The sequence below is a fragment of the Raphanus sativus genome, unplaced genomic scaffold (assembly GCF_000801105.2).
Source record: "Raphanus sativus cultivar WK10039 unplaced genomic scaffold, ASM80110v3 Scaffold0794, whole genome shotgun sequence".
NCBI lineage: Eukaryota > Viridiplantae > Streptophyta > Magnoliopsida > Brassicales > Brassicaceae > Raphanus > Raphanus sativus.
In genome coordinates this window covers 1-16,256 of record NW_026616110.1, presented here as the reverse complement: position 1 = coordinate 16,256, position 16,256 = coordinate 1, and the positions used below count along the sequence as shown (strand labels likewise).

Here is a 16,256-nt window from a genome sequence, read left to right as displayed (position 1 = left end):
AGAAACCATTGTTCTATCCATCCCAACGAAACCACAAACCAAATCACCCTCAAAGATCATAAAAGGGAATTCAAAACCAGTAAGGGTTTCATTAAGTGGTATCAGAGCAGATTTGAGGGCTACTGATTGGGGTTTGTTCTCGATTTCTTTCTTCTCTTTGGGAACCTTATTTGATTCATCAAAAACTCTCTATACTCTTCTCTGTCTATCTAAAAAGTGCGAGGGGGCCGACCAGATAAAACTATAATAAAGATCAAAGTATCTAAGGCTGAAGAGAAATCCAGCCAGACTGAAGAGAAATCCAGTCTCTGGTGGTAAAGCTCCTTGCGATCTAAATCTCTTAATACTGTCTATCTATCTTCTTTTGGGGGTAGGGGATTTGTTCTGAAAGTTTGAACCTTGATCACTGCTGAGCTATTGGATTCACAGAGCTTGTTCGCTACCAAAACTTGAGAGAAACACCTGAGAGAAAACACCAGTGAGGCTTCGGCTACCTATACTTGTCTACTCACTTCTTCTTGTTGAGTTTCTTAACAGGAGAACATGTCTGAAAGTGACCCGGAACAAGGAGGGAGACCAGCAGCTAGGCTAGACAAAACTCAGATGGAAGCCTTGATAGCTACTCTTATGAACGAGATGGATAAAAAACTTGAATTTGTTGGGATTACCCGTTCTACTAATGATGTTTTGGGTAGTACTTCACAGGTTAGGAGAGCAGCTAGAGAGAAGAGGAGAGGAAAGCGACCTGCAGTTGCTAAAGATCTAGATTCCTCCTCTGGTCGAAGCACGGATGAAGATCGATCAGAAAGGTCCATCAGGACAGGACGAGCAGCTTCTCAAGCCAGGTCAGACCGTGCAATGTCTCAAAACAGACACACCCATCGACGAGCACCAAGAGACAGACCTGATGACCGTCTTGGAAACCTTAAGCTTCGGATACCTGTCTTTGGAGGCACTAGCAACCCTGATGACTATCTGGATTGGGAGAAGAAGATTGAGTTGGTGTTCGACTGCCAAGACTATTCAGAAAGGAAGAAGGTGAGGCTTGCTGTAACTGAGTTCAATGGTTATGCCTTGCATTGGTGGGATCAGATTGTTACCACAAGAAGGAGGACTGGGGAAGCACAAGTTGCATCCTGGTATGAACTCAAGACTCTTATGAAGAAACGCTTTGTGCCAAGTTATTATGGAAAAGAGGTGCATCAAAAACTCAGGAGACTTACCCAAGGCACGAGGGGAGTAGAAGAATACTATCAGGAGATGGAAACTCTTATGCTTAAAGGTGGAGTAGCTGAATCAGATGAAGCTACCATGGCACGTTTCCAGGCTGGGTTGAGCAGAGACATTCAGGATCGCATAGAGATGTATGAGTATGAGGATATCTTCGAGTTGTTACACAAGTCCATCCTTATAGAGCAACAGCTAAAGAGGAAGAATCCAACCAAGGGCTCTTATGGCAACAACTACAAGCCGTCCGCTACCAAAGAAGAGAAACCATGGATGAAGAAGGAAGATCTCAAGGGAAGCCAGCAGGATGATAAGGGGAAATCAACCACCACGAGATCCCGAGATGTGAAGTGTTTCAAGTGCCATGGCATTGGGCATTATGCCAATGAGTGTACTAACAAGAAAGTAATGATCCTCTTGGACAATGGTGAAGTCGTTTCAGAAGAAGAACCAGCTGTTGCATCAGAGGAAGAACAGATTGATTATCCAGTTAACGGACAGCTCCTGGTTGCAAGAAGATCGCTTCAAGTCCAGATCAAACCAGAGGAGACTGATCAAAGAGAAAATCTCTTCCACACTCGCTGCACAGTCTATGACAAGGTCTGTAGTTTGGTAATTGATGGTGGGAGTTGTACCAACGTTGCAAGTGAGGCGCTTGTGGAAAAGCTTGGGCTGAAGACTGGAAAGCATCCTAGGCCTTATCTACTTCAGTGGTTGAATGATCAAGGGGAGCTGAAGGTGACTGAGCAAGTAATGGTCCCTATTACTATTGGGAGGTATCAAGACGAGATTGTTTGTGATGTCTTACCTATGGATACAAGTCACATCCTGCTAGGAAGGCCATGGCAATATGACAAGAAGGTGATTCATGATGGCTTCACTAACCGCCACTCATTCACTCATAGAGACAAAAAGATTGTTCTTGCTCCTCTCTCACCACAGGAAGTACACCATGATCAAGTCCAGCTTAAGCTTAGGAGGAAAGAAGATAAGGACAAGGTACCCGCATCTGAGAAACAAACAAAAGGTATTCTTCTAAATGCTAAATCTAGTGATCTCAGGAAAGCAGCACACTTGAACCAGTCTATGATCTTGTTTGTTTTTAAGGGAGCCTTGCTAACTTCTTCTGACATTGCACCGGAGCTACCGAGTGGTTTTGAGTTCATTTTACAGGATTATGGAGATGTGTTTCCAGAAGAGAGTCCAAATGGTTTGCCTCCACTCCGAGGGATTGAACACCAGATAGACTTAGTTCCAGGAGCTTCCTTGCCCAACAGACCTGCTTACCGAACTAACCCTGATGAAACCAAAGAGTTGCAAAGACAAGTTGATGAACTAATGGAGAAGGGTCACATCCGAGAGAGTATGAGCCCATGTGCAGTACCTGTGTTGTTGGTGCCAAAGAAAGATGGAAGCTGGCGCATGTGTGTGGACTGCAGAGCCATCAACAACATCACGGTAAAGTATAGACATCCTATCCCTAGACTAGATGACATGCTTGATGAACTTCATGGTTCTTGCATCTTTTCTAAAATAGATTTGAAAAGTGGATATCATCAGATTAGGATGAAAGAAGGTGATGAATGGAAGACTGCCTTTAAAACAAAACATGGTCTGTATGAGTGGCTTGTTATGCCTTTTGGCTTAACCAACGCACCTAGTACTTTTATGAGACTGATGAATCATGTTTTGAGAGCTTTCATAGGTCGCTTTGTAGTAGTTTACTTCGATGATATTCTGATCTATAGCAAAAGCTTGACTGAACATGTTGAACATGTGAAATCTGTTCTAGAAGTGCTTAGGAAGGAGTCTCTGTTTGCCAACTTTAAAAAGTGTACTTTTGGAACAGATCACCTTGTGTTTTTAGGTTTTGTTGTTTCAGCACAGGGAATCAAAGTTGACGAAGAGAAGGTGAAAGCAATAAAAGAATGGCCTATTCCAACCAGTGTAAGTGAAGTAAGGAGCTTTCATGGGTTGGCTGGATTCTACAGGCGTTTTGTTAGGGATTTCAGCTCCATTGCTGCCCCTCTCACTGAGGTTATCAAGAAGAATGTGGGATTCCAGTGGAGGAAAGAACAAGAAGAGGCATTCCAAACTTTGAAAGGGAAGTTGACCAATGCACCTTTGTTAGCTCTTCCTGATTTTTCTAAGACTTTTGAAATTGAGTGTGATGCTTCTGGTATAGGTATTGGAGCTGTTTTGATGCAAGAGAAGAAACCAATTGCTTACTTCAGTGAGAAATTAGGAGGAGCCATGCTGAACTATCCTACTTATGATAAGGAACTCTATGCACTCATCCGGGCTCTAGAAACTTGGCAGCACTACCTTTGGCCTAAAGAATTTGTGATCCACACTGATCATGAGTCTCTCAAGCACTTGAAAGGACAGCACAAGCTCAACAAAAGGCACGCAAGATGGGTAGAATTCCTTGAAACCTTTCCTTATGTTATTCACTTCAAACAAGGTAAGGAAAACATTGTTGCTGATGCTTTGTCTAGAAGATACACTTTGTTTTCATCCATGGAAGCTAAGTTGTTAGGTTTTGAGCAGATTAAGTCTTACTATGTTGATGACTCTGACTTTGGAGATATTTTCAGAGAGTGTGAGACACATCCAAGTGGAGATTACTATCAAACTGATGGTTTCTTGTTCTTTAAAAACCGTTTGTGTCTTCCTAATAGTTCTTTGAGAGAAATGTATGTCAGGGAAGCTCATGGAGGTGGACTCATGGGACATTTTGGAGTTGCGAAGACTTATAGCACCTTGAAAGAACACTTCTACTGGCCAAGCATGAAGAAAGATGTAGAAAAGATCTGCAAAAAGTGTGTTGTTTGCATCCATGCCAAAGCCAAAGCACGACCACAAGGTTTGTATACTCCTCTTCCTATTCCTAGTGCACCTTGGGTTGACATATCAATGGATTTCGTTCTTGGATTGCCTAGGACTAGAAAGGGTCGAGACTCCATCTTTGTTGTAGTAGATAGGTTTTCCAAAATGGCTCATTTCATACCTGGTCATCAAACTGACAATGCTGTGAAAGTTGCTGAATTGTTCTTTAGAGAAGTAGTACGTTTGCATGGCATGCCTAGAACCATTGTGTCTGATAGGGATACTAAATTCTTGAGCCACTTCTGGAAAACTTTGTGGTCTAAGTTAGGCACCAAGCTTTTATTTTCTACTACTTGCCATCCTCAAACTGATGGGCAAACTGAAGTAGTTAATAGATCCTTGTCTACTATCTTGCGAACTGTTGTTAAAAAGAACCTTAAGTCTTGGGAGGACTGTTTACCTCATGTTGAGTTTGCATACAACCATTCTGTTCATAGAGCTACTAAGTTTTCTCCTTTTCAGGTTGTGTATGGTTTTAATCCTCTAACTCCTTTGGATCTGTTTCCTTTACCTCTTTGTGAACAAGCTAACCTTGATGGCATTGCCAAGGCCGAGTATGTTGTTTCTTTGCATGAACAGGTTAAGAAGAACATAGAAGAGAGGACCAAGGAGTATGAGAAACACGCCAACAAAGGCAGACGTGAGCTAGTCTTGGAACCAGGAGATTTGGTGTGGGTACATTTGAGGAAGGAAAGATTTCCTGCTGAAAGAAAGTCTAAGCTCATGCCAAGAACAGATGGACCCTTTCGAGTTCTCAAAAGGATAAATAATAATGCTTATCAGATTGATCTTCAAGATAAGTACACTGTGAGCTCTACCTTCAATGTTGCTGATTTGATTCCTTATATTGCAGATGGTTCGGATTTGAGGTCAAATCCTTTCAAAGGAGGAGGGCATGATGCAACCAAGCCTAGACTTGCTGAAGGATTGGCGACAGATGAGCTGAACCAGCTCACTGATACTGATGAGGAGACAAGTGAGCTAAACCAGCTGAGTGAGACTGAAGAGAAGCAGGATGAGCTGAACACTGATGGGGAGCTGAACACTGATGGCAAGATGGACCGAGACCCATTCTCCTTTCCTAGTGGGCCAATCACTCGATCACAAACCAAGAAATTGAAGGAAGCAATTGTTGGTTTGGTTTGCTTCAAACCAAACTCGGATTCAATCAAAGACCAAGACCAAACCGGAGTCAAGATATTCAATTACTCAGTCTTCGGTCTTGCTTAGTTTTCACAAGTCTTTTTCGAAAACTACAAGTTTGATTTCTTTGTTTTACTTTCCAATGTCGTTCTTTGTTCTACAAATACTCTGTTTCGATTTCTAATAAGATGATTCACTCTTTTTATCAAAAATACTCTAAAACTGTGAATCCTTTGTTCATCCTTGAACATTGTTTGCTTAGGAGTAAAATCCTCTGCTCTCTGCTTGTTGATCACGTCTGAGCGGTGCCCTGCTCGATCACAAGCACATCGAACAAGTGTTTGATCTCCCATCGATCTCACACTGAAGTATCATCATCCATCCCTACCTTCGACCATAAACCATCTCCCATCTATCCTCATTATCCAAAGAAACCATTGTTCTATCCATCCCAACGAAACCACAAACCAAATCACCCTCAAAGATCATAAAAGGGAATTCAAAACCAGTAAGGGTTTCATTAGCCTCCTTAGTTTCTGATGAACATCTTTATGGTAATGACTTGGAACTACCGTTTTCTCATGAGAGTCTTGAGTTCAAACCATCCAGAAACAGCTGCTTCTCCAGTTTTTCTTCTAGTTGAAGTGATCTGATCCCACCAGTGTAGAGCATACCCGTTGAACTCTGTTGCTGCTAGTCTGACCTTCTTCAACTCCGAGTAGTCATGACACTCAAACACCAGCTCCATTTTCTTCTCCCAATCTAGATAAGCATCTGGATCACTAGTACCACTGAAGACTGGTATTCGAAGCTTGATGTTGCCTAGGCGGTCATCTGGTTTGTTTCTTTCTGCGCGGTTGGTTCGGCTTTGAGACAAGGTTCTCACTGATCTGACTTCATCAGAACTTCTCCCAGAAGATGTGTTATCTTCTCCAGTTACTCCAGTATCAACTCGTTTGCCCCTTCTTTTCTCCCTTGCAGCTTTCCTGGCCTGAGAAGGAGAACCTAAAACATTGTTAGTAGCAAAGTTGTTTTTTTCAAAAATTCCAAATCTTTTATCGATAGCTTTCATCAAAGATGCCATCATTGCCTCCATCTGCAACTTATTAACCCTATGAGTTGGTGAATCTTCTCCTTCATGATCACCATCAGACATGGTTTCCTGTTAAGAAGCTTAAACAAGAAAAACTTAGTACACAAGGAAAATAGCCGAAGCCTCATCACAAGTGTTTCTCTCAGGTTTTCTCTCAAGTTTGTAGTGAATTTTCTCTGTGAATCCAGTAGCTCAGCAAACAACAAGATCAAGCTTTCAAAGATCAATCCCCTAACAACTCCAAAGAGAAGAAAGATAGACAGTATTAAGGGATTTAAATCGCAGGGAGCTTTACCACCAGAGACTGGATTTCTCTTCAGTCTAGCTGGATTTCTCTTCAGTCTAGCTGGATTTCTCTTCAGCTTTGATTCTTTGATCTTTCTTTTTTTTTTTTTAACTGGTTCCCCCCCCCCCCCGCACTTTTTAGATAGACAGAGAAGAGTTTTCACAGAGATTGATATGAAATAAGGTTCCAAAAGAGAAGAAAAAGAAGAAATCGTGACAAACCCTAATCAGAAGCCCTCAAACTTGCTCTGATACCACTTAATGAAACCCTTGATAGATCTTAAGGGTGATTTGGCTTGTGATCTCGTTTGGGTTGGATAGATTTGATAGGATGGAGATGGATTGCGGATGATGGTAGAGATGGAAGGTGTTCTTCAGTGTGAGATCGATGGGAAGATCAAACACTTGTTTTGAATTAGCTTCAGATCGAGCAGGTCACCGCTCAGACGTGATCTAGAAGCAAGGGTGCTCAGGGTTTGACTCCTAAGCAGACAATGTTCAGTGATGAACAAAGGATTCACAGTTTTAGAGATTTTTTTGATAAAAAGAGTGAATGATCTTATTAGAAATCGAAACAGAGTATTTGTAGAACAAAGAACACGACATTGGGAAGAAAAACAAAGACTTCAAACTTGTAGTTTACGAAAAAGAAATAATGAAAGCTAAGTAAGACCAAAGACTACGTAGTTGAACATCTTAACTTCGGTTTGGTCTTGGTCTTCATTTGATTCCGGTTCTGGTTTGAAGTTAATCAAACCAACAATTGCTTTCTCCATCTTTCTGGTTTGTGATCGAGTGATTGGCCCCTTAGAATAAGCGAATGGGCTTTCTTGAGCTTTCTGAATGTGAATGGGTCTCCTTGTGTCAACCAGCTCCAATTTGCCATCTGAATCCTTCTCAAGTGTTTCCTCATTAGTAACATCTAGCTGGTTCATCTCTCTTGTCTCCTGATCAGCTACATTCAGCTCCTCATCAGAATCAGTTAGCTGGTTTAGCTCCTTATGCGCCAAGTCTTTATCTGGTTCAAGCCTGGTTGCATCATGCCCACCTTCTTTGAAAGGATTTGTCCTCAAATTCGAACCATCTGCAACATAGGGGATTAGATCAGCTACATTAAAAGTAGAGCTCACAGTATACTTCCCTTGAAGATCGATCTGATAAGCATTGTTGTTGATCTTCCTTTCAACCCGGAATGGTCCATCAGTCCTAGGCATTAGCTTAGACTTTCTCTCGGCAGGAAACCTCTCTTTCCTTAGATGTATCCACACCAAATCTCCTGGTTCCAAGACTAGCTCACGTCTTCCTTTGTTTGCAAACTTCTCATACTCCTTGGTTCTTTCTTCAATGTTCTTCTTAACCTGCTCATGCAAAGAAACCACATACTCGGCCTTGGCCTTGCCATCAAGATTAGTTTGTTCACTGAGAGGTAAAGGCAACAAGTCCAAAGGAGTCAAAGGATTGAAACCATACACGATTTGAAAAGGAGAGAACTTAGTGGCTCTATGAATGGAATGATTGTAAGCAAATTCAACATGTGGTAAGCAATCTTCCCAAGACCTAAGATTCTTTTTAACAACAGTGCGCAAGAGAGTGGACAAGGATCTATTTACTACTTCAGTCTGTCCATCAGTTTGAGGATGACAAGTAGTAGAAAATAAGAGTTTAGTTCCTAGTTTAGACCACAAAGTTTTCCAGAAGTGACTCAAGAACTTAGTATCTCTATCAGAAACAATGGTTCTAGGCATTCCATGTAGACGTACAACCTCTCTAAAGAATAGATCAGCAACAACTAGAGCATTGTCAGTTTGATGACCAGGTATGAAATGAGCCATTTTTGAAAACCTATCTACCACAACAAAGATTGAATCACGTCCTCTTTTAGTTCTAGGCAAACCTAACACAAAGTCCATGGAGATATCTATCCAAGGTGCAACAGGAACAGGAAGAGGGGTATACAAACCTTGGGGACGAGCTGTGGCTTTGGCTTGAACACAGGTTACACATCTTTTGCAAATCTTTTCTACCTCCTTTTTCATGTTCGGCCAGTAGAAGTGCTCCTTCAGAGTGCTGTATGTTTTTGCGATCCCAAAATGCCCCATTAGACCTCCACAATGAGCTTCCCTGACATACATTTCTCTCAAAGAACAATTAGGAACACACAAACGGTTTCCCATGAAAAGAAACCCATCAGCTAAATAATACTCGCCACTAGTATGCTTTTCACACTCCTTATAGATATCACAAAACTCAGGATCATCAGCATAGTAAGACTTAATCTGCTCAAAACCCAAGAGTTTGGTTTCCATTGTCGCTAGCAAAGTGAATCTTCGAGATAAAGCATCAGCAACAATGTTTTCTTTACCTTGCTTGTAATGAATCACATAAGGAAAGGTTTCGAGAAATTCTACCCATCTGGCGTGCCTCTTGTTGAGTTTGTGTTGGCCCTTTAGGTGCTTGAGTGATTCATGATCAGTATGGATCACAAATTCTTTTGGCCAAAGGTAATGCTGCCAAGTCTCCAGGGCCCTGATCAAAGCGTACAGCTCCTTATCCTAAGTAGGGTAGTTCGCCATGGCTCCTCCAAGTTTCTCACTGAAGTAAGCAATTGGTCTCTTTTCCTGCATCAATACAGCCCCAATTCCTACACCAGAGGCATCACATTCTATTTCAAAAGTTTTTGAAAAATCAGGCAGTGCTAACAAAGGAGCATTAGTCAACTTCCCTTTCAAGGTTTGGAAAGCCTCCTCTTGCTCTTCTCTCCATTGAAACCCCACGCTTTTCTTGATAACTTCTGTGAGAGGTGCAGCAATGGTGCTAAAGTCTTTAACAAATCGTCTATAGAACCCATCCAATCCATGGAAACTTCTCACTTCACTTATGCTTGTTGGACTAGGCCATTCTCTGATTGCTTTCACCTTTTCTTCATCAACTTTAATTCCTTGTGCTGTAACAACAAAACCTAAGAAGACAAGGTTATCTGTTCCAAAAGAGCACTTTTTAAAATTAGCAAACAGAGATTCCTTTCTAAGCACGTCAAGAACAGATTTCAGATGCTGCTTATGCTCTTCCTCACTTTTGCTGTAGATCAAGATATCATCAAAATAAACTACAACAAAATGTCCTATGAATGTTCTCAAGACATGGTTCATTAATCTCATGAATGTACTAGGTGCATTGGTGAGCCCAAATGGCATAACAAGCCATTCATATAAGCCATGTTTAGTTTTGAATGCAGTTTTCCATTCATCTCCTTCTTTCATCCTAATCTGATGATAACCACTTTTTAGATCTATCTTAGAGAACACGCAAGAACCATGTAGTTCATCTAACATATCATCAAGTCTAGGAATAGGATGTCTATACTTTACCGCGATGTTGTTGATGGCTCTGCAGTCAACACACATGCACCAGCTCCCATCTTTCTTTGGTACCAATAGCACGGGAACAGCACAAGGACTCATGCTCTCTCGGATGTGCCCTTTTTTCATCAGTTCATCAACTTGTCTTTGGAGTTCCTTGGTTTCCTCAGGGTTGGTTCTGTATGCTGGTCTATTTGGAAGTGAAGCGCTTGGAACCAGATCAATTTGGTGCTCAATCCCACGAATAGGAGGCAACCCTGCTGGATTTTCCTCTGGGAAAACGTCTCCATAGTCCTGTAAGATAAACTCAAAACCACTCGGTAGCTCCGGTGCAATGTCAGAAGAAGTTAGTAAGGCACCTTTGAAAACAAACAAGAGCATAGATTGATCCAAGTGAACCGCTTTCCTCATGTCACTAGACTTAGCAGTTAGAAGAATACCTTTTGCTTGCTTTCCATCAGCCGATTGCTCTTTGTTTCTAGCTTCCTCTCGTTTGAGCTTAAGCTGGACCTGGTCATGGTGAACTTCTTGTGGAGACAGAGGTGCAAGAACAATCTTTTTGTCTCGGTGAGTGAAAGAACGGCGATTGGTGAAGCCATCGTGGATAGCTCTTTTATCATATTGCCACGGCCTTCCTAGCAGGATATGACTTGAATCCATTGGCAAAACATCACACACAATCTCATCTTGGTATCTACCAATGGTTATAGGAACCATTACTTGCTCCGTGACCATCAACTTGACTCCATCTTCATTCAACCATTGGAGAGGATATGGTCTAGGATGCTTTCCTGTTTTCAACCCAAGCTTTTCTACAAGAGTCTCACTAGCAACATTAGTACAGCTCCCACCATCTATAATCAAACTACTGACTTTATCATAGATAGTACAACGAGTGTGAAAGAGATTCTCCCTTTGGTCATGGTCGTCTGGTTGGGATTGCATTTGAAGAGACCTCCTTGTGACCAAGAGCTGTCCATGAACTGGGTAGTCTATGGTTTCTTCTTCTCGCTCATCATTCTTTTCCTCTTCAGAGATCACCTCACCATTGTCAAGTATGATCATGACCTTTTTGTTGATGCACTCATTGGCGTAGTGTCCCATACCATGACACTTGAAGAACTTAACATCTCTGGTTCTTGTAGCTGGTGTTTTGCCCTTGTCCTCAGGTTCCTTTTTCACAGATAGCTTGTCATCTTTGGCAGGATATGATCGGTAGTTGTTGCCATAGGAACCTTTGGAGTTGTTATTTCTCTTCTGTTGCTGCTCAATGAGGATAGCTTTGTGAAGAAGCTCATAGATGTCCTCATAATCCTGTAGTTCCAATCGATCTTGTAGTTCTCTGTTGAGACCAGCTTGGAACCGAGCCATTGTTGCATTAGAATCCTCAACAACAGAAGCTTTGATCATGAGCGTCTCCATCTCTTGGTAGTAATCCTCCACACTCTTTGTTCCTTGAGTAAGCCTCCTTAGTTTCTGATGAACATCTTTATGGTAATGACTTGGAACAAACCGTTTTCTCATGAGAGTCTTGAGTTCAAACCATCCAGAAACAGCTGCTTCTCCAGTTTTTCTTCTAGTTGAAGTGATCTGATCCCACCAGTGTAGAGCATACCCGTTGAACTCTGTTGCTGCTAGTCTGACTTTCTTCAACTCCGAGTAGTCATGACACTCAAACACCAGCTCCATTTTCTTCTCCCAATCTAGATAAGCATCTGGATCACTAGTACCACTGAAGACTGGTATTCTAAGCTTGTTGTTGCCTAGGCGGTCATCTGGTTTGTTTCTTTCTGCGCGGTTGGTTCGGCTTTGAGACAAGGTTCTCACTGATCTGACTTCATCAGAACTTCTCCCAGAAGATGTGTTATCTTCTCCAGTTACTCCAGTATCAACTCGTTTGCCCCTTCTTTTCTCCCTTGCAGCTTTCCTGGCCTGAGAAGGAGAACCTAAAACATTGTTAGTAGCAGAGTTGTTTTTTTCAAAAATTCAAATCTTTTATCGATAGCTTTCATCAAAGATGCCATCATTGCCTCCATCTGCAACTTATTAACCCTATGAGTTGGTGAATCTTCTCCTTCATGATCACCATCAGACATGGTTTCCTGTTAAGAAGCTTAAACAAGAAAAACTTAGTACACAAGGAAAATAGCCGAAGCCTCACAAGTGTTTCTCTCATTTTCTCTCAAGTTTGTAGTGAATTTTCTCTGTGAATCCAGTAGCTCAGCAAACAACAAGATCAAGCTTTCGAAGATCAATCCCCTAACAACCCCAAAGAGAAGAAAGATAGACAGTATTAAGGGATTTAAATCGCAGGGAGCTTTACCACCAGAGACTGGATTTCTCTTCAGTCTAGCTGGATTTCTCTTCAGCTTTGATTCTTTGATCTTTCTTTTTCTTTTTTTTTTTTAACTGGTTGCCCCCCCCCCCCCGGCACTTTTTAGATAGACAGAGAAGAGTTTTCACAGAGATTGATATGAAATAAGGTTCCCAAAGAGAAGAAAAAGAAGAAATCGTGACAAACCCTAATCAGAAGCCCTCAAACTTGCTCTGATACCACTTAATGAAACCCTTGATAGATCTTGAGGGTGATTTGGCTTGTGATCTCGTTTGAGTTGGATAGATTTGATAGGATGGAGATGGATTGCGGATGATGGTAGAGATGGAAGGTGTTCTTCAGTGTGAGATCGATGGGAAGATCAAACACTTGTTTTGAATTAGCTTCAGATCGAGCAGGTCACCGCTCAGACGTGATCTAGAAGCAAGGGTGCTAAGGGTTTGAATCCTAAGCAGACAATGTTCAGTGATGAACAAAGGATTCACAGTTTTAGAGATTTTTTTGATAAAAGAGTGAATGATCTTATTAGAAATCGAAACAGAGTATTTGTAGAACAAAGAACACGACATTGGGAAGTAAAACAAAGACTTCAAACTTGTAGTTTACGAAAAAGAAATAATGAAAGCTAAGTAAGACCAAAGACTACGTAGTTGAACATCTTAACTTCGGTTTGGTCTTGGTCTTGATTTGATTCCGGTTATGGTTTGAAGTTAATCAAACCAACAATTGCTTTCTCCATCTTTCTGGTTTGTGATCGAGTGATTGGCCCCTTAGAATAAGCGAATGGGCTTTCTTGAGCTTTCTGAATGTGAATGGGTCTCCTTGTGTTCAACCAGCTCCAATTCGCCATCTGAATCCTTCTCAAGTGTTTCCTCATTAGTAACATCTAGCTGGTTCATCTCTCTTGTCTCCTGATCAGCTACATTCAGCTCCTCATCAGAATCAGTTAGCTGGTTTAGCTCCTTATGCGCCAAGTCTTTATCTGGTTCAAGCCTGGTTGCATCACTTACCAATGAGTTAGTGTGGATCAAGGGGATCCTAAAGCACTTGGAGGTGGTTCAGGATACACCAATGACTATGCATTGTGATAACCAGCTGCGATCCACATAGCTTCTAACTCAGTAGTTCCATGAGAGGACAAAGCACATAGAGGTGGATTGTCAACAAGGTCAGACAGATGATTGTGCTAGGAGTAAATCTTACCATGCTACACTAGGAGTGAGGATCAGCTAGCAGATGTGTTCACTAAGGCAACAAGGCAAAAGACAATGGAGTCCATACACATCAGGTTGGGACTCATTGATCTTTCACCCATGAAATGATCCCCTGATCATGAGGTCTTTACTTTTTTCCCTCATCAAAGTTTTGCCATGGGTTTTTTTGGTGAGGTTTTTAATGAGGAAGATCTCATGGTCCTTCCAAGCTTGAACTTGTTCCACATGGTCAAGCTTGAGGGGGAGTGTTGAAATGGGTTAAGAAGAAAGTAATGAGGGATACTTATGAGTTTTGAGAAAGAGTGAGGAGAAATGAGACTTGTGCATTATTAGGATGGTACGGACTAGTACGGATCTGTACGGACTAGTACGGACCATCCCGAGCCAAGACTTCATTTGATCACTCTTGATGCATATTGAGGTTGTGCAAAGATAGGGCAGGAATGTGTACGGACATGGTAAATCCGTACAGCTAAGTTACCGAGTGGTTAGTATGAAATGGAGAGAAACAAGTAAAGAGAAGTCTTGGAATCAAAGAGAAGTTTGGTAAGGATCAGACCGTTGCAGAGCAAAGGGATGGCGCGCCTTTATCAAAGCTTTGGACAGGCTGTAAAAGCAAGGAAACCGTGGATGCATATGGTCCGCTCATTCAAATGGAAAGACTCCAGCCATGCTGACTTCACATGCTTAGTATAGTAGCTTTTTACTTTGCGCAAACCCTTGTATCCTCTCATATAAATATGTAACCTCATTGCTTAATACACTACAGGAAATGTGGGTATTAATAGCGGCCGTTAAACGCTATTAGTTTCTTACCATAGCGTTTCCTTAAACGCTCTCACAGCGCCCGTTATAATAGGTCTGACACTTTCTATAGCGAATCTGTCGTATGCTATAGTTAAGTAAACAACAATAGCGTCATTAACTATGCAATTGTTAAATTTTATAAGAACATGTTTTAATTGTTATTAATACTCATTAATCTGAAATTATCTATAACAATTTGTTATACAAAAATAGTAAATATTTTGTGTTATAAATCATTTTATCTACTCGAAATATATATATATATATATATATATATATAATTATAAATTGATTTTATATTTTTAAAATGAATTATTTATTTCGAATATTTGTAATTTTTAAAATTACTCATATAAAAAAAGATCAACTTAATACATTTCATTGTTTAAACAAACCATCAACACCTACAAATTAAATATTTCTTAATATTGGTTTACATACAAACCCGGTTTATAAACTAACCTAATCTAAACCAAACCTAATAAACCAACCAAAACTAAACCTAATCTACCCCGCTCTGTCGTCACCTTCCTCTTCCATCTTTTTCGTCTTCCTTACGTCTCTTGTCTTCTCCCTCTTCTCTTTTTCTTCTTCTTGCTCGGCACATCTACACCAGCACAACTTCTTCATATCCGGCTTCTTCCTGTAACAAGAACAAACAAATCGAAAAACAGATTAATTTCGAAATCTAAAACTTAAACTCCAAACTTTTACAATATCAGAAACTGAAACTCAGATCCTAAATAACTCAGATTAATTTTGAATTGTCTTAAACTTAACAGTATCAATTGAATTAAGATCAATCCTAAACAGAAACAGATTAACCAATCTTTTGAAACCCAAACAGAAACAGATAAGACAGATTCTACACAAGCAAACACAGATCTGATTTTTCTGCAAGACTATGATAACTCTAAACTGAGAAAGTTTCAGACTTTTTACCTTCCATTGGAAGAAGCTTCACCGGACGACGAACGGACAATGCTCAAGCCTCCGTGTGAGCCTCGCTCTCTGGTTCAGTTTCAGTGATGAGAGAAAGAAGAAAATTTTCGAGAAGGGGTCGACCATATTCATCATAGAGAAGAAGAGATCTTTACTTTCGAGAAGGAGTCCATATGCATCGCTTTGTGTCTCTCCCTCTCTCTCCCTCTCTCTCTCTCTCTCTCAAACACGAGATCTGCTCAAATCTCTGGAAAATAATTTAAAAAAATAAGTGAACAATTAATTTGAGTCGTTGATTCATTATCATCCAAGGGTGCAAATGGTGATCCATGCCAAACCAATAGAAACAAAGGGTGAGGATTGATAAAAAGATTGATTTTAGGCCTTTGATTTTGAATCAATCAATGGCTGAAACGAAAAACAGTATAAAAATTTTCTTTAAGTAATTGAAAGTTTGAAACTTATATTATGTACATGGGGGCTTTATGTATATATATGATATTAAATGTTTGAAAGTAGTATTTGGGGTTAAGATGAATAGTGTTAAAATCTAGATTTAAGGTAAAGATAAATGGTTTAAGATATGTTGGATGGTTCAATATCTAGAAGATTAATTAAAACTTTTATTTCGTTAAGAAATTAAGTTATACATTTACATTTACATTATTAAAAATAATGATATAAGATTAATAAAATTATTAATTTTCGTTTTGTAAAGCAATTTTAAATTAAGTAAAAGCATTGAAGTAAGATTAATAAAATTGAGTGAGTTTAGGGCTTGATAGCATAATTTAAAAATTTTAATCTGTATTTTATCAGTATTTTTTATTTAAATTTTAAAATTGTGTGATTGACTAAAATATTTAAAATTTAGATTTAATGTTTATGATATAGATCAATATGAAGCATGTGGTTAGAAGTTTAGGGATTGAAGTTATATTATGATTATACTCATTTATTTG

General features: G+C 40.2%; 1 protein-coding gene across 1 annotated transcript; it reads left to right on the top strand.

The window, feature by feature from the left end:
* Positions 1–858: 858 nt before the first annotated feature.
* Positions 859–2,462, top strand: LOC130503093 (uncharacterized). Its single transcript, XM_056997743.1, has 3 exons — positions 859–1,579; positions 1,661–2,321; positions 2,423–2,462. The coding sequence occupies exons 1-3, from the start codon at positions 859–861 to the stop codon at positions 2,460–2,462; spliced, it is 1,422 nt and encodes a 473-aa protein (XP_056853723.1).
* Positions 2,463–16,256: the final 13,794 nt, after the last annotated feature.

Coding starts and splice junctions, on each gene's coding strand:
- LOC130503093 (XM_056997743.1), top strand. CDS start 859: ATGTCTCAAAACAGACACACCCATCGACGAGCACCAAGAGACAGACCT. Junction 1,580..1,660: donor GAGATCCCGAGATGTGAAGT/GTTTCAAGTGCC, acceptor ACAATGGTGAAG/TCGTTTCAGAAGAAGAACCA. Junction 2,322..2,422: donor TTGAACCAGTCTATGATCTT/GTTTGTTTTTAA, acceptor ATGTGTTTCCAG/AAGAGAGTCCAAATGGTTTG.